Genomic DNA, 25185 nt, shown 5'->3' on the forward strand with positions numbered 1-25185 from the left:
TCTGTACAGTACATTTTTGTTGTCGTTATGGAAAAATGTAACTTTTTTCTTGTCAAAATTATTATTATTTTAAATTTAAGATAAAAAAATATATATAACATTTTTTATTTAAGATAGTTATGACCTCATTTTAATGCCAATGCATTGAATTTGAGTCTGCCCCTGCCAATATGGCTGCCCTGGCCGCAAAAGCTCTTTTCAGTACAGTACATTTTTATTGTAGTTATGGAAAAATGTATCTTTTCCTTGTCAAATCATTATTATTATTTAAAATTTAAGGTAGATATGAAATCATTTTAATTGTAGTTGTGGAAAAATGTAACTTTTTCTTGTAAAAATTGTCTTTTTATCAATTTAAGGTATAGTTATGACTTCATTTTGGTGCTAATGCATTGAATTTGACCCTGCCAAAATGGCTGCCCTGGCCGCGAAAGCTCTTTTCAGTACAGTACATTTTTATTGTAGTTATGGAAAAATGTAACTTTTCCTTGTCAAATTATTATATATTTTTTTAATTTAAGATAGATATTACTTCATTTGAATTGTAGTTATGGAAAAATTTAACTTTCTCTTGTCAAAATTGTCTTTTTATTCATTTAAGGTATAGTTATGACCTCATTTTGATGCCAATCCAGTAAATTTGACCCCGCCAATATGGCCGCCCCTCATTTTTCCCGCCCCAGGTGCCTGGGCGACGTGGACGAATGCACCAGGAACCCGTGCGGCGGCGGCGGTCGCTGCCGCAACACGTACGGCTCGTACGAGTGCGACTGCTCGGCGGGCTTCGGCGGCCCCGCCTGCGAGCCGGCGGCGGAAATCCGCGACGGCCTGGTCTCCACCGCCTGGAACATCGGGCCGGAGGAGGCGGTGGGCATCGTGGTCTTCGTCTCCAGCATCTTCATCCTGGCGCTCTTCTTCGTGGTCCTTCGCAAGAAGGCGTGCCGTGGCAAGGGCCGGGCGGATGGCGGCGGCGGCGGTGCCGGCGGCCAGGGGCGGAGCCCGCCGCCCCACTCCTTCCTGCAGAGGCCGTACCTGGACGCCAAGTTCAACAAGAACGTCTACTCGGACGTGCCGCCCCAGGTGCCCGTCAGGCCCATCTCGTACACGCCCAGCGTGCCCAGCGACTCGCGCAACAACCTGGACCGCAACTCCTTCGAGGGTTCGGCCATTCCGGAGCACCCCGAGTTCAGCACGTTCAACCCGGACGCGGCGCACGGCCATCGCAAGACGGTGGCCGTTTGTAGCGTGGCGCCCAACCTGCCGCCGCCGCCGCCCTCCAACTCGGCCTCGGACAGCGACTCCATCCGGAAGCCCAGCTGGGATTACGACTACGACGGTGAGCGGAAAAAAAATGGCCTCCTTTTGAATAATTCTCTATTTATTGATTGCATTTCAAAGCAAAGTGAATGGAAAAAATAGGATTTATTATTTGAATATTCTCCCCTTTTTTCTATTTTATTTAGGTTTACGTACCCTTAAAAAAAAAAAAAAGACACATCGTTCATTTTTTTATCATTCTCCTATTTTATTATTAATTTACCAATATATTAATTAAATATTCTTAAATAAAAATAAAATGCATATATTATTTTTGCTAAGCATCGGAAAGTGAACCCCTTTTAGATCTAAATTGACTATATTTGTATTCTCTGCTTTTATTTCTCTATTCATTTGAAATTTTATTTTTCAATTGCCTGAATCTACTAAATACGCTTATTTTGAAATTATGTTTGATTAGTTTTGATATATTACAAAAAAGCTAAAAATATATATATTTGGTTAATAAGTCAAATGATCCTCTTTTCAATTCCAAAGTAATGGCATTTTTTAATTTATTTTTTATAAGCAAAAAAAAAAGCACATTTGTTTGACAATTGGAAAAAAACAGTGAATATTTTTTTAATTTTGCATATTGTAAATTTAGTTTGACTCATTTTTCATATCTAACTCCGCCCCCTCCCACTCTAGCCAAAGTTGTGGACTTGGATTGCGTAACCAAGAAACCGGTGGAGGAGAGTGCATGCCAACCCTTCAACACTAGGGGGAGCATGTCGGAAGTCCAGTCGCTCAGCTCCTTCCAGTCGGAGTCGTGCGACGACAACGGTACGTCGCTTCTTAACCGTCTCCTTCGTCTTCCACCGTTCGTTGCGTCCTTCCGCTAACTTTCTGGCTTCTCTTTCCCGGGTCTGTTTTTTCTTTTTGTTTTGGTTTCTTTTTATTATTTTCCAACTCTTTCCTTTTTCTTGCTGCGGGCTTCAGCTCCCATTTGGATCAAATCTGCCCACAGGTCCAGAACGCGCTTTTAAATGCAAAAAAAAGAAAGGCCCGTAAGTTGCTAAAGTTTTGGAATTCATTTCCAGGCCAGATCGCACCAGAACATCCGTTGCATGACGTCTTGCTTTTCTCCCTTTCCCCATCTTTATTTATTTATTTGTTAAATTGTCGCACACTTATTATTGAATTTAAAGCATGTTTTTTTGTGTGTTAAAGCCAACGTCAAGGAGCGAACAATGGTACTCAGTCAAACCTATTGTCACCCAATACAAGAAAAAAATCAGCTTTTCATAATAATATTTATAATATATATATATATTTATATGCGACTGGTTAGTCATAATTTTTGGATATTTTTCTTGACTCGTGAAATTTACCCCCAAAAATATTTTTTACCATTAAAAAAAATTTAAAAGCTGATTTTTTTAAAGTAATCATACCCAACTGTCTTTGGTGGGTGGCTCCCATTGACGGCAATTGGCGTCCAATCATCCACATATATTTATGTCTTTCATAATGACATCATATTTAAAGACACAGCAGTAATGTTTATTAAAGTAATCAGTTAAATATATTTAATATATTTTTTAAAGCAAAACATTTACAGTTATTTCTTAAGCCCACAATGTAAACAGCATTCTGTGTTAGCATTAGCGCCACATGGTTTTTCTGCTAGTTTTGCTGATATTTGTCATCAATAATTCATGCCGAGCTGTCGTGCCATTGTTAGCAACCCCAGCATTCTGTGCTAGTAATAGCGCCATGTGGTTTTTCTGTCGGTTTTGCTAATATTTATCATCATCAATTCATACCGAGCCGTCATGCCATTGTTAGCATTAGCGCCTCGTGGTTTTTCTGCTAGTTTTGCCAATATTTATCATCGATTCATCCCGAGCCGTCGTGCCATTGTTAGCGACCCCAGCATTCTGTGTTAGCATTAGCGCCTCGTGATTTTTCTGCTAGTTTTGCTCATATTTGTCATCATTAATTCATCCCGAGCCGTCGTGACATTGTTAGCGACCCCAGCATTCTGTGTTAGCATTAGCGCCACATGGTTTTTCTCCCAGTTTTTGCTAATATTTATCATCATCAATTCATACCGAGCCACCGTGCCATTGTTAGCATTAGCGCCTTGTGGTTTTTCTGCTAGTTTTGCGAATATTTATCACCATAGATTCATCCCGAGCCATCGTGCCATTGTTAGCGACCCCAGCATTCTGTGTTAGCATTAGCGCCAGGTGGTTTTTCTGCTAGTTTTGCTAACACTCGCTCATGTCTCCTCTTGACAAGCCTCCATCGTGACCGTCCTCCACTTTGTCAACTCGGTGCTTGACACGGTGGAAAGAGAAGGTACCATTTTTATTTGAGTTGTTGTTGTTGTTGTTGTTGTCGTCATGTGCTTCGCCGAGTTGCCTTTTTCTTTCTCGCACGCTAACGAGCCCGTTTGGAAAAAAATGCTCTTGTAATGTATAGGGAGAGATTTCTCGCTGCTAGCTGAGTTAGCTAGCGACCTTTTTTTAACGTGTTGTGTTTCTTTCTCCTCTTCCTTCCTTCTTCTTCTTCACGGATTCTTTTTCAAAGAGTCTTTTTTGGCTCGCGAGCGCAGGAACACAAGAGGTGACTTTCTTTGCTGTTTGTGTGTTTTTGGTGGACGTGAGTGACGCCGCTAGCTAACAACTAACACGACGCTAACGACAGGGCTTTTGGCCTTTTTATGTGGATGTGCTTACAAAACCCGCGTGTGACCTTGACCCCTTTTTTTTTAAAGCTAGCGATCCCACGCATGGTTTGGTGACGTTAGCTTCATTGTGTCTGGTAACTAATCATTCACGTCGACACTAAACGGTACAGTTCAGTTCACTACGGACCAATCCGAGATTGGGGGGAAAAGTTGGCGTGGCTGAAATTTAGCGCAATGCTAGGTTTTGTTTTTTGATTTCCGGACAGTTTCGTACTATAACTTGTTTTATTGAAATATGAGTTGTATTTCTTCAGGATTTCGTCAAGTATGCGGTATGTTTTTTTTAAGGTTAGCCTAGAGCACAGGTGTCAAAGTGGCGGCCCGGGGGTCAAATCTGGCCCGCCGCATCATTTTGTGTGGCCCGGGAAAGTCAATCATGAGTGCCGACTTTCTGTTTTAGGATCAAATTAAAATGAAGAGTATAGATGTATATTACATTTCCTGATTTTCCCCCTTTTAAATCAATCATTGTCATTTTTTAATCTATTTTTTCTGTGTTTTTAGTTCAAAAATCATTTTGTAAAATCTAAAAATATATTTAAAAAAAGCTCAAATAAACATTGCTTTAGATCTATAAAAAAACTGACTATTCAGGTATTTTAATCCAGTTCTTTTAATCAATTTATTTTAAAAAATCTAAATATTAGATCTAAAGCGGCCCGCAAACCAACCCGAGTCTGACACCCTTGGCCCCTAGAGCTAGGAGTTAGCAATGCGTCAAAGCTTAGCAAAAACTGGAATTAGCATTTTTTTTCACTTACTTGAAAATTCAGAACAAATTTTAAAAAGTATAAATAAGGACTTAACATTATTTGTTGTGAGCTGCAATTGGTAAGTTCATTTTAAAAAAAATTAGCAAACCGAACTGTACGAGTTATGAAATGATCTGAAACCTGTTTTGTTTGTTTTCGTGGTCAGAATTTTGTCAAATATTATTGAGCAAGTCATACATAGTGGTATGTTTTTTTTCTTCTTTACGTTGACCCGGTAAAAATGGGCAAACATTTCAGAATCATTTTGGACATTTTACTGTAAAATAGCGATAAACGTTAGCTACAATTTAGCTACAGGTAATAGCAAACTGAACTGTACGAATTGTGGAATGATCTGAATTTGATTTCATTTGATCTTTCCTGTTTGTTGGTGTAAAGTGGTCGTGACGGTGACGTCTTTAACGGACCAGTCGTGTGGCGGCATGCTTTTTTTTTAACATTAACTCCAAAGGAAAGGGTTAGCGCGCGGATGCTAACGGCCACCGTTTGTGCTTTTCCCCCGCCGCAGGATACCACTGGGACACGTCCGACTGGATGCCGAGCGTCCAACTCCCGGGAATCGAGGAGTTCCCGCAGTACGAGCTGGCCGACTCGCCGCCCACCACCCTGTACAGCGACCCCAGCGCCATGGACGCCGACTACTACCCGGGCGGCTACGACATCGAGAGCGACTTCCCGCCGCCGCCCGACGACTTCCCGTCCGGCGACGAGCTGCCGCCGCCGCCGCCCCCGCCCGAGTACGGCGACACCCTGCGCTCCTCCGGGGGCCCGCGTGGCCCCGTCCCCCCGCCGGAACTCTACGCCCCCTACGCGGCGGCCCCCCGTGGCGAGGGGCGGGGCTTTGACCAAGTCTCGCTGTCCCTGTTCGCGTCCACCGCCTCCTGCTCGGACATGTCGGCGTGCTGCGAGGAGTCCGAGGCCACCATCAGCGACTACGAGAGCGGCGACGACGGCCATTTAGAGCGGCTGCTCGTCCCGCCGCTGGGCTCCCAGCAGCACACTGAAGTCTGACACTGGATCCCCCGCAAAAAAAAAAAAGTGCCTCCATTTTGGATCATATTTCAATTTTATTATTATAATTTTTTTTTTTTTTTAAATGTCACGCCCGGTACGACATGACTTGACGGGTAGCTAGCTCCCGGATGGCCAAACGTTTCACCGTATTAGCTAGCTAGCCACTTGAGACGGTACGTTAGCCTCTTACTTTGTTGACGGTTCGCCGTTTTAGCTAGCAACTTGAGACGGACGTTAGCCTCTTACTTTGTTGACGGTTCTCAGACCGTACGAGCAAGGAAAAATGTTTAAAAAAATTAAAGCATGGGCACCGGCAGACCCTCTCAAATCGCCAAACGTTTGTCCGTACTCGCTAGCAACTTGAGACGGAACATTAGCCTCGTACTTGCCAATTTTTTTAATGTTTTTTTTAAGCTAGGTGACTGTCGCTCCCCTTTAAAGTTAAACACAAATGTACGCATATTGTGGACTAAAATGCAATATTCCAACTAGTTTAATGCTTATATAGAGTGGGAAACTATATTGTTGACTAGTTAAAAAAATAAAATACATCAAAAACACGTTTTTTTCAAAATTCCAAAAGTAATCTATTAAAAAAATTGTGATTCTTTGAAAAAAATGACAGTTTTAACCCTTTAATACCTGAATTTGCATCTTACAGCGCTACATAAAGTATTAAAGAAATATACAGAAAATTTGTCTTGATTAAAAAAATAATATATAGGTTAAATTGAGAAAATCATAAAGAAAAAAAGGTTTCTTTATTTATTTTTTTAACCTTTTTTAATGTATTCTCCCCTTGTTTTTTGATATCTATTTGTCAATTCAGGCATAAGTGGGAATATTGGCAAGTACGAGTGGCAAAAGAGGACAAAAAGACAAAAAAAAGTGGACTGTCTGTCTCAACAGGGAAACAAACAAAAATGGAAATAATAGTCGAGAAATTCACATCCATTTCTATAAATAGAACATTTTCTACAAGTGGTGATTTTCAGTGTAAATGTCAATGTACAGTTTTGATTTCAAAGTAGTTTTTGTAGATATTCCGTGCTTTTATCTTGAAGAATCGCCGTGACGTGATTGGCCTTATTTCGCGTTCGCTAACGTTGACGAAAAAAGAGAAAAAAGGCGAACGACTGCGTTACTCGCATTTTTTTAATTATCTGTAAATGTTGACGTTGGAACCTCTTCTTTTTCCATCAAGGAAACGGGACCCGATGATATTTATGGTTGTCATGGTTATCGTTTGTGGATGTGCGCGTGAGCGATTGTGTGTGCGCAAGGAACGCGTCGTTCTCATTAAGGTTTTTACGGAATTACTGCCATCGGTTCGCGCTTTCCTACTGGCAATAAATTATTCCCCAAAAGTATTAGGTCTCTTGATGCATTATTTGGCAGTCAATGAGTTAAATGTGCTAACTGTAGAAAATGCATCATCGGGGAACGCCCCCTTTTTCAGGAATTCTGGTTGTGACGTCACAAGCACAACTGCTTTTGGGCGCTGCGCTAGCTAGCTTAGCTAGCACACATTTTCATTAGCAAGGGAATATAGTATGCTTATTGTACGCATCAGCAGCTCATTGTGGGTGGGACATCATCTTCTGTTTTTAAGTGGGCGGGGTCAAGGCAGCTGAGAAAGAAGAGAATAGAATCCTTTATAGTCAAGGACTTTTACTGTGAAAATCAGTTTGTCAGCCCCGCATGACAACATGACACTTAAAGTACAGTCAACAATGCTGAGAAACTCATAAAACTCAAGAAAAACAGGATAACACAAATTAGCAAGCGTCATAAATATGTGCATTGTACTGCAATAATAAAAGTGAATTGACGGGTTTATATTTGAGCTTTTTGCATTTGTGAATGTGATTTATGACGCGGGGGGGGGCAGTTATTGCATATGGAAGACCTTTTTATGTCACTTTTGTGTGCTAAATATGCTCATCTATCGTTTTTAAATGACTCAATGTAGTATTTGAACGCGCCTTTAAGAGTTTGTACCCGGCAGTTCAGTGAAAGGCACCAAAACTATGAATGAATGACTGAAGGAATGAATATGAATGGCTGAGCGCCATGAATGAAAAGCTGCAGTTCCACCGCTCGTCCGCCGGGTGGCAGTGTTCTCCCCCGGCACCCGATGAGAGCCCAATGTGGTGGCGGCGGCGGCGGCGTGGAAGTTGTCAGACACAACACGCGTGGACTCCGGAGAGCGCAGACACGCCGCGTGGGGGGGCGGGCGTTTGGGCATTGGATCGAAGCAACCCGGAGGGCATGCTGGAGCCGAGAAAGCCCACAAAGCCCAGTCCGCTCACCGTCACTCAAACCCGGGGAGGGCGAGGCGGAAACAGGCGCCGGACCATGAGGACCAGGACCGCGGCCGCGCCAGGCGACCGAGAGCCGGCGTCGGCGGCCAAGACGACGGCCAAGGCGACGGCTAAGTCGGCGGCTAAAGCGGCCAAGGCGGCGACATCCCCCCGATAACTCCGGGATCCCCCCACCCAAAGTTGGTTCTCCCTGGACAATGCTCACAAATGGGTCTGAGGTGAACAGCACCGCGCCCGAGCCGGACGAGCACGCCTCATCCGCCGCCGCCGCCGCCGCAGCTGCTGCCGCTGCCTCGGTTCTCCAGCGCCCGCCGTGGGTCACCACAACTTTGGGCTGCTTCCTCATCTTCACCATCGTGGTGGACATCCTGGGCAACCTGCTGGTTATCTTCTCCGTGTACCGCAACAAGAAGCTCCGGAACGCAGGTGGGTCGCATTCCGACACACTTTTCGCACAATTTCACCTGCGACGACAACTTTGGGACGCTGTTTTGACGAGAGCAAATGTTAGTTTTTTTCTTCGCTTTCGTCCAACTAAATGTCTTTTGTAGTCCCGTGAAAAAAAAAACACGTCGGTGGAGTGCCGTAAGGTTTTGTCCGTTTAAATTGAAATGTTTTTTTTGGCGCTTAGCTATCTATCTTCAAGCTAGCTTGACACATCTTTCTGTCTAGTTGATTTAATGGCGTCATTGCTAATAAGAACACATTTGCGAATGGGCATGAAATCCAAGATTGAAGAAAAACCTCTTGTTATCTGCAAATCTCGCGGTTGTTAATGAAATTTATGGTTACGTGCAGTAGTTTTAGTAGATTTATGACCAAATTCTTGAGTTAATTAACGATTTAACCCTTTTGAGGCGCTGTGGTCACTACAGTTGACACTTTAACAATTTTCTCCAAAAACTTTATTTGTTTATGGGCACTCAAGACTTTAAACTTTTTAATAGGCAAGTTTTGTTAATTAAATATTCCCGATTGTTATCTGTATTTTAAATGAGTAATCATTTTGGTGTTTTTAAATATGTATTTTCTATGATAAACATATGTAGAACATGAGCATATAGTTAAAAAATATAAAGAATATGTTTACGGTAATTTTTCCAAATAAGCAAAAATCGGACTATTTACTGTCTTCCTCTTTTAAATATAAAATATAATCATAGTAGAATAAGATATATTTCCGAACTAAAATCAGTTGCAGTTTCCCTTTTCAGATAAAATTGAGGATATTTACCATTTCCTTTTTAAATTTTCTTTAATACATGAAAAAAATGGCATTGTACGCGTAAAAAATGTTCATTTAGGCATATTTTCACAAAAAAAACATGGATTGAATTATGATATATTGGACACCCTTTACCGTCAATGGTAGCCCGACAGTTGAAATGACTTTTTATGATTGCGGTCCTTGTCGGACTCCCTCGCCGGTGGAGGATATATATATATATATATATATTTTGCGTTATTGTGTCACGCGCAGCCTACTTTTTCGAGCGGAGGTAATTTCACTGACCCCCACAGCGAGCGCGCCAAACAAAGAGCAACAAGCCAAGCAATTATTGGCACTCTGAAGCCAAAGGGGGAAGCTCGCTCGCCCGACCGACCGACCGACCGCCCGCTCGCTCGGATGTTCGCCCGCCACGCCGCCCGCCGCATCTCACCGTTAATGCTTTCCGCAACATCTCGCCGTTAATGCTTTCCGCAACATCCCCGGGCCAATCTGAGCTCATTCACCTGATCGTGTCCTATTCTAAAGCAGCAGTAAAAAGTACAGTGGTACCTCTACTTACAAACTAATTGCCTTCTACTTCTTTGTTACTTGGATCATGGTCACTAGAGCACTATTTTACATGTCAATCCTTCCTCTAATACACCGGTGTCAAAGTGGCGGCCCGGGGGCCAAATCTGGCCCGTCGCATCATTTTGTTCGGCCCGAGAAAGTAAATGATGAGTGCCGACTTTCTGTTTTAGGATCAAATTCAAATGAAGAGTATAGATGTATATTAAATTTCCTGATTTTTCCCCTTTTAAATCAATAATTGTCATTTTTTAATCCATTTTTTCTGTGTTTTTAGTACAAAAATCATTTTGTAAAATCTAAAAATATATTTAAAAAAAGCTCAAATAAACATTGTTTTAGATCTATAAAAAAACGGAATATTCAGGGCTTTTAATCCAGTTCTTTTAATCCATTTATTTAAAAAAAATCTAAATATTATATCTAAAATGGTCCGGCCCACGTGAAATGAAGTTGACGTTAAAGCGGCCCGCGAACCAACCCGAGTCTGACACCCTTGCTCTAATACGTTCCAACTAAACCCTTGAAAACTTATCAATGTGTCAGCATTTTGTATGAAAGATGCGACAAAAACATAAATGATAAGAAAATGATTTGGGAATGTATTTAAATGAGCCCGTAAAAGCTCTCTAACTAACATTAGCATATGTAAACAATTTCAAATGAGGAATTCCAAACAATGTAGCATTAAATAGAACTTGCTTGGACAACAGGGCCCACTTTATATGTACCGGTAATACAAAAATAATATATTTAATAATAATTTGGCAAATTTTATGCTTCTTTATGAACTCACTAGCCACCATTGAAGGCGCTGTTTTGACGGCAGAATGAACCTATACGATTTTGCAATTGGAGTTGATCACGCAACTCTTTGTTTTGTCGAAAAAATAAAATCATTTAATTCTGTATGAATGAGCTACAAAAGTCCCACCAGGCAGAACACCCCTCCCCCATGGGCCGGATCCAACCACCCTAGCGGGCCACTTCCAGCCCGCGGTCCGCACATTTGACTCCTCCGATTGAACCGATCCACCTAATTGAATCTCACCTCGACCAATCGCATTTGAATCGAGCCGCCATCCGCCAGGGTCCGCCCTAGCGGCGGGTCAACTTGAGAAGACCCTGCCCCCCAAAGCCGCCATGACGTCAATGGGCCCAGTCTGCCCATCGGCATCCGATTCCGCATTTGGCGGTTAGGCACGCGCGCGGGCCGCCACGTTTTCGATCGGAAAGCGCCGCCCGCCGGAGGCCGTCAAATAATTATCCGATTCTCGCAACTTTTCCGATCTGGATTTAATTAACGGCGAGTTACCGAGGCCCTTTATGGAATTAGCCGTCATTAATCGGACGCCTCGGAAATGTAATCCGCCTCGCCCGTCCAAAAGGATTGGACGTCTATCGCCGTCGATGGCGTTCCAATCGTCAAAATCTCCCTATCCCCCCTCGCGTTGTTTTAGCTCGCCGCGTTCGTCAAATCGTAAACAGATGGAAATCTAATAGCCTTTCCGCCGCAGTTAGCAAAAGCGAAATAGCATCTAAATCAGCGACAAGCGCTTTAATGTCAGCAGCGCTTCCATCTTTGGGATTTATTTATTTAGTTTTTTTTTTTTTTTTTTGTTCCCCCCGGTCTCCCGTTTCCGCTCGAATAGATGAAGTCCTTATCTGCGGCGTGACAGGTACATTGCAGACGATTTAGCGGCGCGCAAAACAAACCGCCGGGCAGCCGCGACCGCTCGGTGACGGCGGACGGGCGCCGCGTGACAACTTATTCGCTCGTGCCATTTGGAACGCCAGAGATTAGGAAAGGCACAAAAATGGAGAGTCATTGGCTCGGCTCGTTTCGCCCGTTCTTCGTTTTTGTGACCTCACTTCCTGTGTACTTTGGTTCACTTCCTTCGGATTTTGATTGACTTCCCATTTTCAATTTTGTCCCATTCATCATAAATCCCCCCCGCACTAAATTGTATGGCTAATTTGCTAATGGGAAGTTGTTTACATTTTGGTGGCTTCCCCTTAATTTGGAGGCATTTGTATTTCCCTTCCTGTCTATTTAATTTTTTTTTTTTTTTTTTTACTGGTCCTAAAGCCGTGCGTCAAACTGATTGTGCAAACAGGAAGTTGTTTGCGTCGTCGTTTACAGGTCACATTCTTTAATTTTAGGGCGTTTAGAAGTCACTTCCTGTTAAGTTTCTTGATTTTCATAAATCCCCCTGTGGGTAAACGTTTGTTTTCTAATAGGAATAAGCAAACATATCCATGCTAAAATACATAGAGATTTAACACGCACAAAAATGCTACTAGCTAGCGTTCCTGGCTAATTTTGTTGATTTTACATTGAACAAACGGTGCACAGATTTTTAATGGACACTTTTGATTAATTTAGTAAATGTAATTTTAACTTCCTCTTAATTTTGGCACATATACAGGTCACTTTTTATTTATTTTAGGTCATTTTGTGTTCATTTCGATTTTTTTTTTGTTTATCATAAAGATAATCCGAGATGCCCCAGTGCTACACTTTTATTTTACTAACAGGAAGTCATTTACAGGTCTCTTCCTGTTGATTTGGAGTAATTTCCAGTTGTTTGTTTTTTCTTGTTGACTTAGATCAAGGGTGTCAGACTCGGTCGGGTTGGTTCGCGGGCCGCTTTAACGTCAACTTGATTTCACGTGGGCTGGACCATTTTAGATATCATATTTAGATTTTTTTTAAATAAATGGATTAAAAGAACTGGATTAAAAGCCCTGAATATTCCGTTTTTATAGATCTAAAACAATGCTTTTTTTCTTAGTAAGGGAAAATCTCTTTTAAAAATTACGAGCCATATTAAAGTGGAAAACAGAAAATATTTTTATATATTTTTAGATTTTACAAAATGATTTTTGAACTAAAAACACAAAAGAAAAAAAAAAAGATTAAAAAAATAGCAATTTTCATTTAAAAGGAGGAAAATCATGAAATTTATTATACATCTATACTCTTCATTTGAATTTGATCCTAAAACAGAAAGTCACAAGGCACTCATCATTGACTTTCCCGGGCCACGCAAAATGATGCGGCGGGCCAGATTTGGCCCCCGGGCCACCACTTTGACACCTGTAACTTAGATGATTCTTTTGCCAATCGTAAATTCCGGCGCTAAACTGCATTTGCTAGCAAAACATTGTTTTCAGGTCACTTGCGTTTAGCTTTTTTTGTAGTGAACAGGAACTTGCTTACGTATTTTAAATCATGGAGCGCCAAAAGCTATTATTCTAATGTCGTTGGCTAATTTGTTCATTTGAAAAGTGAGCTAACAATCTGCAAATTCTTAGCTTGTCCCCGAGACGTTTACCCGCTTTGGCGAGCACATTTTTTTGCGGCTTCAAGCGGAAAAGAGGACCTCCGCGGCGGCGCCGTTATGAAAAAAAATAAAAGCAGACGCGCTTCCGCCGCGGGAGCGCCGCGCCGCGCCACGCCACGCCGCGCGCGCGAAACGGATTGCGGTGATAAAAATCAGGTGTAATGGCGGCGCGTTATTCACAAAGCCTTTGAAATTCCTCAAGCAGGAAGATGGCATCGAACACGAGAGGATTTGTTTTCCTTTCACTCTTGTATTTACGCCGACTTGATCCAATTTCCGTCGAGGATCTTCCCAAAACAAAGCCGCCGGTTATTTAGAAAACCCTTCCATTTTTAATGAAGACGTCGGCAAATGGCGCTTAATTCCGCATTAACGTTTTGTTTTTTTTCCCCGCCTGTGAAATATTCATTACGCCGAGAGCCACGAAAGGGTCCGTTTTTTTTTAGTTTTTTTTTTTTATGAACGGGGAAACGGCCGGAAATAACATGGAGACCGACCGGCGCGCCGCCAAGTCACGCAACGGCTGAGAGGGTTGAACTTGCGTGTCACGCTCGCAACGGGCCACAAACAAACGCGGGGGGGGTTGGAGTTTTTCGACCGCGTCGACGCGTTGATAGGTCGGCGATATTGGGAGTTGATGTTTTTTCTTGAAGATCGATGTCCAATCGTGTGGCTCTAAAAATGTCATTAAATGTGTTGATGACTAGTATCGTATTTTCTCGCATATACGCCGTATTTGTCGCTAAAAAAAAGATGAGGCCTATTTGCGCACAAATTAGACTTGACAGGCACGAAACTGCAAGGTGACAAAGACGAAACACCATGACGTCATGACGCCATAACGCAAGACAATGCGACTGATACGGTCATTTATTTCAAAATAGAGAAAAGATAAACAGATGAAATGCTAATCAAACATTATTTTCATGTCTACGAATGAAATTCAAGGACCGTATTATTATTTACCGAAAAGACGGTAGCCATGACACCATGATGCCATAATGCCATGATGCCATAATGCCATGATGCCATAACGCCATGAAGCCATAACGCCATGACGCCATAACGCCAGGATACCATAACGCGAGATAATGTGGCCAATACGGTCATTTATTTCAAAATAGTGAAAAGATACACATATAAAAGGCTAAACAATTTTTTTTTTCGATGTCTTCAAATGAAATTCAAGGACCGTATTATTATTTACCGAAAATACGGTAGCCATGACGCCATAACGCCATAACGCCATGATGCCATAACGCCATGATGCCATAACGCAAGACAATGCGGCCGATACGGTCATTTATTTCAAAATAGAGAAAAGATAAACAGATAAAACGCCAAACAAAATTTATTTTGACATCTATGAATGAAATTCAAGGAAAAAAATATACCGTATCTCGCATATAACGTGAAAAAACTCACTTTTTCCTGTCATTGCTTGCTCAGGGCGCCGCTATCTTACCTAGGGATGACAAACTAGACCACTTTCTGGTTGTACTGCTCACATGACTTCCTTTTGAAATTTTTCTACGTGCAGGTAGCACCCTTTCAGAATCCAGCAATCGATTTATACAGTATCAGAAATACCGCATGTTATGATTTTTCTTAAAAAAATTTCCCTTCACAGTAACACATTTGTACTCATTAAAAACATGAATATCAAGGTGAACATTGTGAATCCCCAAAGGCGGCTTATACGAGGGAAATTGTAAAATTCAACGATTTCAGGGCAACTTTAAGGGCGCGGCTTATACGTGGGGACAGCTAATATGTGAGAAAATATGGTACTTGACCTTTATAAAATAAAATCAGTCCAAAAAAATGGTTGAGTAATAAGATAGTTCTGGCTTAAATATTAAATGTGTTGATCACTAGTAGATGTCCATCCATTTTCAACCATCCCACTCCAAGTGGATTGGACGCCTGAGTAAATAGGTGACATTAATAAAATAAAATCGGTCAAAAAATGGGCTTAATTTTAATGTCAATGCATCGACTTTGGTCGGAGCTTCGCCCCTACCAACATGGCCGCCCTGAGGGCATTTTTGCAATGATTAAATAGCAGATGCTTTAACCTTAATAAAATAATCTGTTAAAAAAAGGTCAGCTCCAGCTAGTTAATACATGATTTTAAATGTCAAGGGACTGACTTTGATGGGATGGCGGCCCCTTACCAACATGGCCCCCCAAAGGCGATCTCCATCCATGCGGTGAAGGCTTTTTTTCAAATGACTTTATCGCTGGTAGACATCTGATCCATTTCAAATGGAGGCCAGGCGCGAATAATAACTATTTTTATTTGTCGAGCGTTTTTACAGAGGCTGAAAAACAAAATGAAGATGAAACAAGGATTAATACGAGCAGAATAAAACAAAATGACAAAATAAAACTTTGGTTTTAAACATTTTTACAGCCTTTTCAATCATATTTTCTGCTTACATCCCTAAAAAGTGTTGATTCAATCAATTTAAATTCCATATAAATGTGTGAGTAGCAGTTTTCTTCTCTTTATTTATTATATTAAATCAGTTTAATTGTTTTAAAAATAGTTTACAAAAATCCTTAACCTGATAGTTTATCACAGTAGAGCAAGGGTGTCAGACTCGGTTCGCGGGCCGCTTTAATGTCAACTTGATTTCACTTGGGCCAGACCATTTAAGATATAATATGTAGATTTTTTTTTTTTACAAATGGATTATATGAACTGGATTAAAAGCCCTGGATATTCAGTTTTTTATAGATCTAAAACAATGTTTATTTGAGCTTTTTTTAAAATATATTTTTAGATTTTACAAGATGATTTTTGAACTAAAAACACAGAAAAAATGGATTAAAAAATGACAATAATTGATTTAAAATGGGGAAAATCAGGAAATTTAATATACATCGGACCATTTTAGATATAATATTTAGATTTTTTTATAAATGGATTAAGAGCCCTGAATATTCTGTTTTTTATAAATCTAAAACAATGTTTATTTGAGATTTTTTATATATTTTTACATTTTACAAAATGATTTTTGAACTAAAAACAGAAAAATGGATAAAAAAATGACAATGATTGATTTAAAAAAGGGAAAATCAGGAAATTGAATATACATCTATACTCTTCATTTTAATTCGATCCTAAAACACAAAGTCGGCACTCATCGTTGACTTTCCCGGGCCGCACAAAATGATGCGGCGAGCCAGATTTGGCCCCTGGGCCGCCACTTTGACACACGTGTAGTAGAGTATAAATAAAAAAAATCAACAGAAAGTGAGCTCTTAAGGCCCCAAAATGAAGAAGAAATGACAAAAAAAAGAAAATAAATGTTGTAAAACTAACAGGAACAGATCTCAAATCGAAGCTGATTGGCTGCCGGCCTCCCACTTGAAACGGATTGGACGTCCCACTTTCGACGGAATCTCGAAGTTATTCGACGGCGCCGAACGAGTTAACCCGGCGACTTATTCCGTTCCGCCGCGGCCGTCTTTCCGAGTCCTTCCCGTCTTGGAAAAAATGCCGGTGGACAAAATTAATTTGTGTTTGAAGAGCCTGGCAGCCATTGTTAAGCGACGCCGCACAGCGGGCGCGCTGCCAACGCTAGCGCTATCCGGGGGGACAGCTGCCTAAGGGGGTGATGGCGAGGCGGGGGGAGGGGTGGGCATTTCGGGGGGCTCTTTTCCTGCCATGACAAGGACTGCCTCCTTTTGTCATGCCGCCCTGTCCCTTAAAACACACACACAAAACACACTTTTGCTCATCTAGCAACTCCTTTTATTCTGTCATATTCGGCTCAAGGCTGCCACCATTTTTTTTTATTGAGAAAAACTTATCTTAATGTTTAAAAAAGAGTTTCTTCACTTTTTTTACTTTAAAAAAAGATGATTAAAAATACATTTTAGTATTGTCATTATACCAAAAATATGATGGATTGACTGACCGTATTTTCCGGACTATAAATCGCCCTGTGACGATTTTCACCTGCATATTCTTGGTTTTAATAGGGAGTACATAAGTGTTACTTTGAAGGGGAAATTGCAAGAAAAATCTTCGCACGCGGTATTTCTGAGATATTTTATAAATCGATAGCTGGATTGTACATTCCGAAAGGATGTTGTCATTTTTTAATTGTCATTTTTAATTGTCATTTTTTCATCCCATTTTTCCCGTGTTTTTAGTTCAAAAATCATTTTGTAAAATCTAAAAATATATTTAAAAAAATCTAAAATAAATATTGTTTTAGATCTATAAAAAACGGAATATTCAGGGCTTTTAATCCAGTTCTTTTAATAAAAAAAAAAATCTAAATATTATATCTAAAATGGTCTGGCCCACGTCAAATCAAGTTGACGTTAAAGCGGCCCGTAACACCCTTGCCTTAGATTAACCCACAACGACGCAAAATCTGTATTATTTCACACTCCCTCGCCCGCCATCGCTCGGCATCGACGTCCTTCTCCGCCGTTAAAACCAAATACGGGAATATGTCGGCCATCCCCATCACATTTTTGCTGACGCTACTGTATGTTTTTATCACATTCTCCCGTCCGACTGCTCAAACAAACCCGACGGCAAAATCCGCCGTATCGGCGGGGAATTCGATCTTTATCCGCCGCGTCTCGGTAGGATAAACACAAGGTACGCTCGCCGGCGTTATTTAATTAAAAAGGCATATTTGGGCCGCTTACACCTGCCGCTCCCGCTCATCGGGTCGATCCCGCCACGGCGCCGTCTTAAAAAAAAAATCTCCGGACTAATTAGAGACCGGGTCGTCGCTGGACAATTAATTTAGAGCGGCGAGCGACGATAAGGATCCGGTTCTTTCTTTCCCCGCGGGCCGTTTAACCATAGATGGCGCCGATAACGGCCGATCCTCGCCGCCGTCTTCGGGCCCGATAACCTTCGCCGAATGGCGGTGAAGGTCGCCGGCTAATTAGCGGAACGTCGGGTAAAGCTGTCATTAGCTGGCCGTCGACGCTATCTTTTGTTTGGACAAGATTGTTGATGTTGAAATCGGCGCCGACGTTTTCTCAGGCTTTGAATGCTTGTGTAAAAAGCGCCTATGAAATGGAGACCGTGTGGGGAAAAAAAAAAAAAAAAGAATGCGCCCGGGTAATTCAAGATGGAGAAAAAACAATTTGGCCGCGGCGGCGTTTTACTGTTTCGTTGTCCTGGAACTCCAGTGGGATTTTTCCGTACTTTTTCTATGAATATAATGACGCAAATTCATCTGGGGAAGTTTCATTTGAGTTGGCGTCGGACTCGCGGTTCTCAGATCGGGGGTTCCCTCACTTTATAGAGTTTGCATGGTCTTTTCGTGCTTGCGTGGGTTTTCTAAGGGTACTCCGGTCTACCCCCACCTCCCAAAAAACTTGCATGCTAGGCTAATTTAGCACTCTAAAGGTAGGGCTGTGAGTGTGAATGGTTGTCTGTCTCCTGGTGCACCCTGCCTGAGATAGGCTCCAGCACCCCCCGTGACCTTTTTTGAAGATAAGTGAATCAGAAAATGAATGACCTCTAGGGTTGTCAATGGCAGGCAATGAGTTCATTTCACCCCCGACTTCATTTTCAAGTACTTACAGGTCACTTTGGGTAAATTTGCAGGATTTTTTAGGGTTTTCCGGGTTTCTTCTTGTTGGTTTGTCACTTCCTGTTAGTTTTTTGGGGCAATTCCAGGTGACTTCCTGCTGGTTTTGGCACATTTGAAGGTTCCTTATTAACAGTAGTTTTGAGGTAGGCATGATGTGACTGTATGATCATCAACAAATATGATATCAATGAATCAGACCGGAGCGAAATCGATAACACTCGCCAACATAGACAATTGATCCAATAGGTCACGTGTCAAAGTGGCGGCCCGTTGGCCAAATCTGGCCCGCTGCATCATTTTGTGCGGCCCGAGAAAGTAAATCATGAGTGCTGACTTTCTGTTTTAGGATCAAATTCAAATGAAGAGTACAGATGTATATTAAATTTCCTGATTTCCCCCCTTTTAAATCAATAATTGTCATTTTTGATTCCATTTTTTCTGTGTTTTTAGTTCAAAAATCTTTTTGTAAAATCTAAAAAAATATTTTAAAAAAAGCTAAAATAAACATTGTTTTAGATCTATAAAAAAACTGAATATTCAGGGCTTTTAATCCAGTTCTTTTAATCCATTTATTTAAAAAAAATCTAAATATTATATCTAAAATGGCCCGGCCCACATGAAATGGAGTTGACGTTAACGCGGCCCGCCAACCAACCCGAGTCTGACACCCCTGCAATAGATAAAATAGATCAAACATGACCGCTACAAAACTGCGACAAAGTCGGACAATCGGCGACGAGTGAAAAGCCAGTATCATCAACCAAATGGCAACATTTCCAACGTAAAATGGATGAAAAGGCGCTTGGATTTTAGCCGTCACGTGGCGCCCCAGACTTTGACGTCATTGGCGTCTCTGCGCAGATTGACAGGCCATTTCCCAGCACGTCAAGCCCTTTTCATTTTTTTTTCTCTATTATTCCTTTTTTTTGGGCAGGAAACGCCGAGCGAGGCAGCGAGCGCTCCTATCAGGCGCCGGACCGTTTTCCCGATTTCCTCCTATTTGCGGGATTATCTGTACACGCGGCGCGCCCGCGGTAATCCCTTCTTAAGATACGCGCCGCGTAGTCGACGCAAAAATATGACTCCCCCCCGGCCCACCTTCATAACTCCCCCCCCATTCCATATTTCCTGATAGTCACAGTGAGAAAACGGCACATTTGTCTTTTTTGAATGAGGACGTGGGAGCGGCGCCCCTTCCTCCCGGCCGGCCGGCGGCTTGCGTTTCCCTTTCGACCTCGCCGCCTTCATATTACATGACACGCTGTCTGTTTGAATCGCGCTGATCCGACACCCCCGCCCAGGTCCGGAGATCTCACGTTGTCAGGCCTCGTACCTGCGGAGGAGCGTCCGACGGCGCCGCTCCGCTCGCCCACCTCGCCCGTCGCCGCCGTCAATCCAATCATGGCCGGTTTAAAGAATTGACGGTGACTTTGAGGCTCAATTTATCATTTCTAGACGTGATTGATATTAAATAGATTTTAAAGCGCTTTTCCTTTCTTTTAATTCAACCCAAAAATATATATATTTACTTTTAGAGAGGGAATACTTCATTTTAAGCAAAATCGCAGCAAAAATATGATCCAAAAGAGTTAATAAATATTTTTTAAATAGTTTTACAACTGTATTTATTCAAACCAAAAATGGAATATATTTTTAGATTTTGATTTTTTTTTATTTAAAAAAAAGAAATTATATTCACTTTTTTAGTGAATACTTTTTTCATCCATTTTAAGCTAAATTGCAGCAAAATTTGATCTCAGTGTTTGTTAATAAATATTTTTAATAGTTTTACAAATGTATTTATTCAAACCAAAAATTGAATATATTATATTTATATATAAAATATTTATAAACCATAGTTTTTGAGTGAATACTTTTTTTTTCATTCATTTTAAGCAAAATAGCAGCAAAATATATTGTAAATACATATATATTTTTAAATAGTTTTTAAACACAAATTTGTTCCAACCCCAAAAAGTTCTAGATTTTTTATTTTTTATTTAAAAAAAAAGAAAAAATCTGACATGGAAGCCTAAAAAAAGATTATTAAAATAATTGCAGGAAAATATGAATTCAGGCAAAGTTGTGTTTTTTAAATTAAAAACGATATTTTGGAATTAAAAAAAACATTTATCAATAAAAAATAACAGGAAAATAAGGATAAACAAAAATACACAATTTTTTTTAACAAAAAACAATAGTTTTAAATTGGATTTTTGCTCATATAAGACAAACAACAACAATTACCTTAATGCTTTTTATATGAACCAAAACAACAACATTTTTTTAGGATAGAAACCAAATGGAAGTCGTCCCAAATGGTAAGGGCATAAAGTGGTGTTTTGACTCTTTGACTTGCTGTCTTACTTGTCTGTCTGTCCTCTGTCCCGCTCTCATTCTGTCTCCTGCGTCCAAATTTCAACAGATAAGCGTAATGAGAGCATCCATAAAAGCGTGAGTCGACATGACTTATGCCCCTCCCCTTCCCCCTCCCCCCTCCCCCTTCCACTTCCGCCTGTGCTATTTTTACGGATTTACAATACTCTACAGTGAAAAAGTCGTTTCTGCTCGACGGGACTTTGGCGTGCGTGACGCACGTTGCCGACGCTCAGGGCGCCCGCCATCGAGTCGAGCGCCCGTGCTCATCCGAGGGGAATTATGCTCAATGCGCGCTAACCAAATGGGGGGTGCCGTGGGGGGGTGGGCCTCAATATAGTTATGCGGTTTGCTCAATTCCCATTAATTCATTCGCCCCCCACCCGTCAAAATGGCGCCTTAAGAGTTAACAAGGAACCTTAAAATGCCCCCAAACCAACAGGAAGTTAACAGGAAATGCCCCCAAATCAGCAAAAAACGACAAACGAACAAGAAGCATTCTGGGTAATCCCTCCAAATCAATAGGAAATGATCCAAAATTGACCAGAAATGACCTGTAAGTACCCTAAAATGACAAGTGAGTGATGTAAGATGAATTGATTGACAAAAATAGATGTTCAATTCGCTCAAACTGACTGTCATTGGTCGTCTTCCAGTGCCATTGACGGCTCTAGGCCGTCAAAATGAGACGATCTAAATGCTTTGGACGTCTAGCACCCTCCACGGCGGCGAGTGAGTCAACTTTTTGGGCCAAAAATAAAATGGCCTCAGATCTCCGCTACGCCTCATAGTGCGGAAAATACGCTATTTCGATTCGCTAGCAGAAGCACTTCCCGATAATTGTCGTATCGGGACACCGACGAGTCGGCACCGGTTAGAAACCCCGACCGACCGACCGACCGATGGACCGACCGGGCCCGGCGCTCTTTTTCCCAAGGTGCCCTTGAAGGCAGCACTCGGCGGGACGCCGGGCGCCAAGAAGGAGAAGAGTGCGTGCGCCGTTCAGCAGCTTCCAGCTGCGAACGCGTCACATTGCATGAGCGTTAAAGCCGGGCGCTCATGGAGAAAAAAATGCAGTCGGCCCAGCACGCCGCATGCCGCGCGCCGCACGCTGCTTAACACAACACTTCCGCTTGGACAGCTGCTGCCGCTGCTGCTCCATGGCGGTTTGGGTTTCCCCCCCCAAAAAAAAATTCGACTTCAATCCAAGGCCTGTTTGGTAGCCATTTTGGGAACAATTTCCAACAATCATTCTTCTTCATTCTTTCTACAAAGTCATCAAATGTCCATGTTGTCAAAGGTATGGAAAATTATTGAAATATTGATAGCGAAATAATATATCCAGTGACAAAATGACAAATTGAGCATAACGCCATGATGAAAATGACCCAAATTAGTATTGATCGTTAAATGTTGCATCCGAAAACCGATGCTCATTTTTTGGTTTTTGCACCTGAATTTGGTCGTCATGGAGATAATTGGATTTTGCGCTAAACTCGATTTATAATGGATATTTATGCATTTTTCTTTTTAGACGCCCAATTCCATCGGACGGGGAGGGTTGAATGAATGTTCATTTATTTTCTAACATTTCATTTAATCATAAGCAAAATGTTTTTTTTTTCAATTCTGCCTAAGCTGCCAAATACAAAAACCTTCATATTTCTGACCCCTGTGACCTTTGACCTTTTCTTGTACCCTGTCAATTTGAGTTCAAGTTAGTGCAAAATTCCTTTTGTGACCTTTGAAGTCATGCCACACAAAGTTTACTCACTCGTTCAATATTTCATGCAAATTTGCTAAACATTCCTTTCTTACTTCTTCAATTGTCTGTATATTTCTGACCTCTGACCTCATTACCCCCCAAAAATGCCGTTTTCTATGGCAAATCTACACCGCAAATGTAATAGCCTCTTTATTTGTTCGTATAACCCATTTTTGTGACTTTTAACCTCATTAGCACATCATGTATTCACTCGCCGCGACCGTTTCCTATCCCGCATATTTTCATGATAATCCCTCCGTTTATCGCCACATTTGTGACCTTTGACCTCACCCGCCCCAAATGTCATCCCCTCTTCCATTTAATATGACAAAAAAATATCTCAACCTTTTATCCATTTTGAAATCATCTCAAACATCAACTTATTTTTAGCCTCTGCGACCTTTGACCTCACTCACCCAAATTGTAATCATCACCTGTTTCCTATTACAAATATATCCCAGCGGTTTTGGTTTATTCATCATTTTGTACACATATTTCAGGGCTCTGTGACCTTTGACCTCGTTAGCAAAAAAAAAAAAAAGGTAATTGCTGCCTTGGTTTGTTATTACTCAACATTACAAATTTCCAATGTGGCTACGGTCAAATAAATCAGATTTATCTCAAATTTTACAATAATACTAGTATAACTTATAACTGCTGTTAAAAAATAAAAATAAAAAAAAGGGCAGACAAACACGTCGTTGTTGTCACGCGCCTTTTAGACGGCGGCCTTCTTCTGAGACCGATCCCTCGGAACGTTCCGGCCCGCTACCGATTGTGTGACGCGAGGACGCCTTTTTACGGTAAATGCGGGTCGGAGCGTTGGTGGGGGTTCCGGGGTGGGGGGGCGGGGCAAAACCATCACGCCGCCCTCGCCGAGCGAGCGACTGCCGTCCCTCGGTTGCGACTCCGACCGAGCGATGAGACATCAGGTGACATTCACGCGTCGACCGGAATAATCGTCAATGCGCGCAGTCGATGAGTCGCAAGCCTCTTCTTCAAGTGACAAACATGCTTGACGTTTGTCACGTGACCACGTCTCCTATTCTGTGCTAACAGTAGACTCATGGTAAATAAATAAAAAATAAAAAACTTAAGAAAAAAATTGAAAATCCAAAATCAAGTGATGGTCGCTGGCCCATTTTGTAATAGTATTTTACTCCTCAAGATAACTCAAGAACGAATAGAGGTATTCGTTGAGGAAAGTGGATTTGGTGGGAAATGGCGATTGTGAACGTTTGGGAGATGAGGTCAAAGGTCACAGTGCTCAGAAATATGTTTGCGTTGAAGTTATCGCAAGAACCAAAAAAACAAGGGTGTCAGACTCGGGTTGGTTTGCGGCGGGCCGCTTTAATGTCAACTTGGTTTCACGTGGGCTGGACCATTTTAGATATAATATTTAGATTGTTTTTTTTATAAATGGATTAAAAGAACTGGATTAATAGCCCTGAATATTCCGGTTTTTATAGATCTAAAACAATGTTTATTTTAGCTTTATAATTTTTGAACTAAAAACAGAAAAAAATGGATTAAAAAATGACAATGATTGATTTAAAAGGGTGAAAATCAGGAAATGTAATATTCATCTATACTCTTCATTTGAATTTGATCCTAAAACAGAAAGTCGCCACTCATCATTTACTTTTCCCGGGCCACACAAAATGATGCGGCGGGCCAGATTTGGCCCCCGGGCCGCCACTTTGACACCTGTGTGCTAAAGGGATTGGCAAATTTGCAGAGGATGTTTGGAATATAAAATGGATAAGGGTATTGAATTTGGGGGTCATATGGTCAGAAAAGCAATTTTGCCAAAACTTGGCAACGGATGATCTTATATAGAGCCAATTTCAGGTAGGTGTCAATGAGGTCAGAAATATGGCCATGCTTTGAATTTGCCTGCTTAGTCTGAACTCCAAGTACTATTTCTCTCCCTTTCTTGTGATATTGTGACTTGAATTTTCACTGACCTTGTTTTCCCTCACCAATAATCAACTGCTCATAAAAACCAAATGAAGATGAATCCAAAAAAGGAAAGACCCTCCGTTTACGGCCTCAATTTCTTTCTTTTTCAATTTCACGCTATTTAACTCGGCGGTTATTGACACCGATTGAAGACGATTGATTTCCAGGCAGACGCTCGCCTTTCGTCGCCACGGACGGCAGTGGACGTCCAATCTGTTTTGAACAGGCGTCC

At 41.5% G+C, this 25185-nt stretch overlaps 2 protein-coding genes across 2 annotated transcripts in view; both read left to right on the forward strand.

The window, feature by feature from the left end:
• The window catches only part of fat1a (FAT atypical cadherin 1a), a 57252-nt gene extending 50080 nt beyond the window's left edge, over positions 1–7172 (forward strand). Inside the window, exons 27-30 of the mRNA XM_077605607.1 lie at positions 684–1336; positions 1969–2103; positions 3856–3891; positions 5297–7172. Of these exons, the coding sequence (XP_077461733.1) occupies positions 684–1336; positions 1969–2103; positions 3856–3891; positions 5297–5799 (1327 nt within the window). The 3' untranslated portion in view covers positions 5800–7172. The remainder of the gene's footprint in view (positions 1–683; positions 1337–1968; positions 2104–3855; positions 3892–5296) is intronic.
• A 752-nt stretch (positions 7173–7924) lies between these two features.
• LOC144077693 (melatonin receptor type 1A-A-like) overlaps positions 7925–25185 on the forward strand; it is a 28425-nt gene continuing 11164 nt past the window's right edge. Inside the window, exon 1 of the mRNA XM_077605606.1 lies at positions 7925–8552. Within this exon, the coding sequence (XP_077461732.1) occupies positions 8324–8552 (229 nt within the window). The 5' untranslated portion in view covers positions 7925–8323. The remainder of the gene's footprint in view (positions 8553–25185) is intronic.

Source organism: Stigmatopora argus, chromosome 7 (genome assembly GCF_051989625.1).
Source record: "Stigmatopora argus isolate UIUO_Sarg chromosome 7, RoL_Sarg_1.0, whole genome shotgun sequence".
NCBI lineage: Eukaryota > Metazoa > Chordata > Actinopteri > Syngnathiformes > Syngnathidae > Stigmatopora > Stigmatopora argus.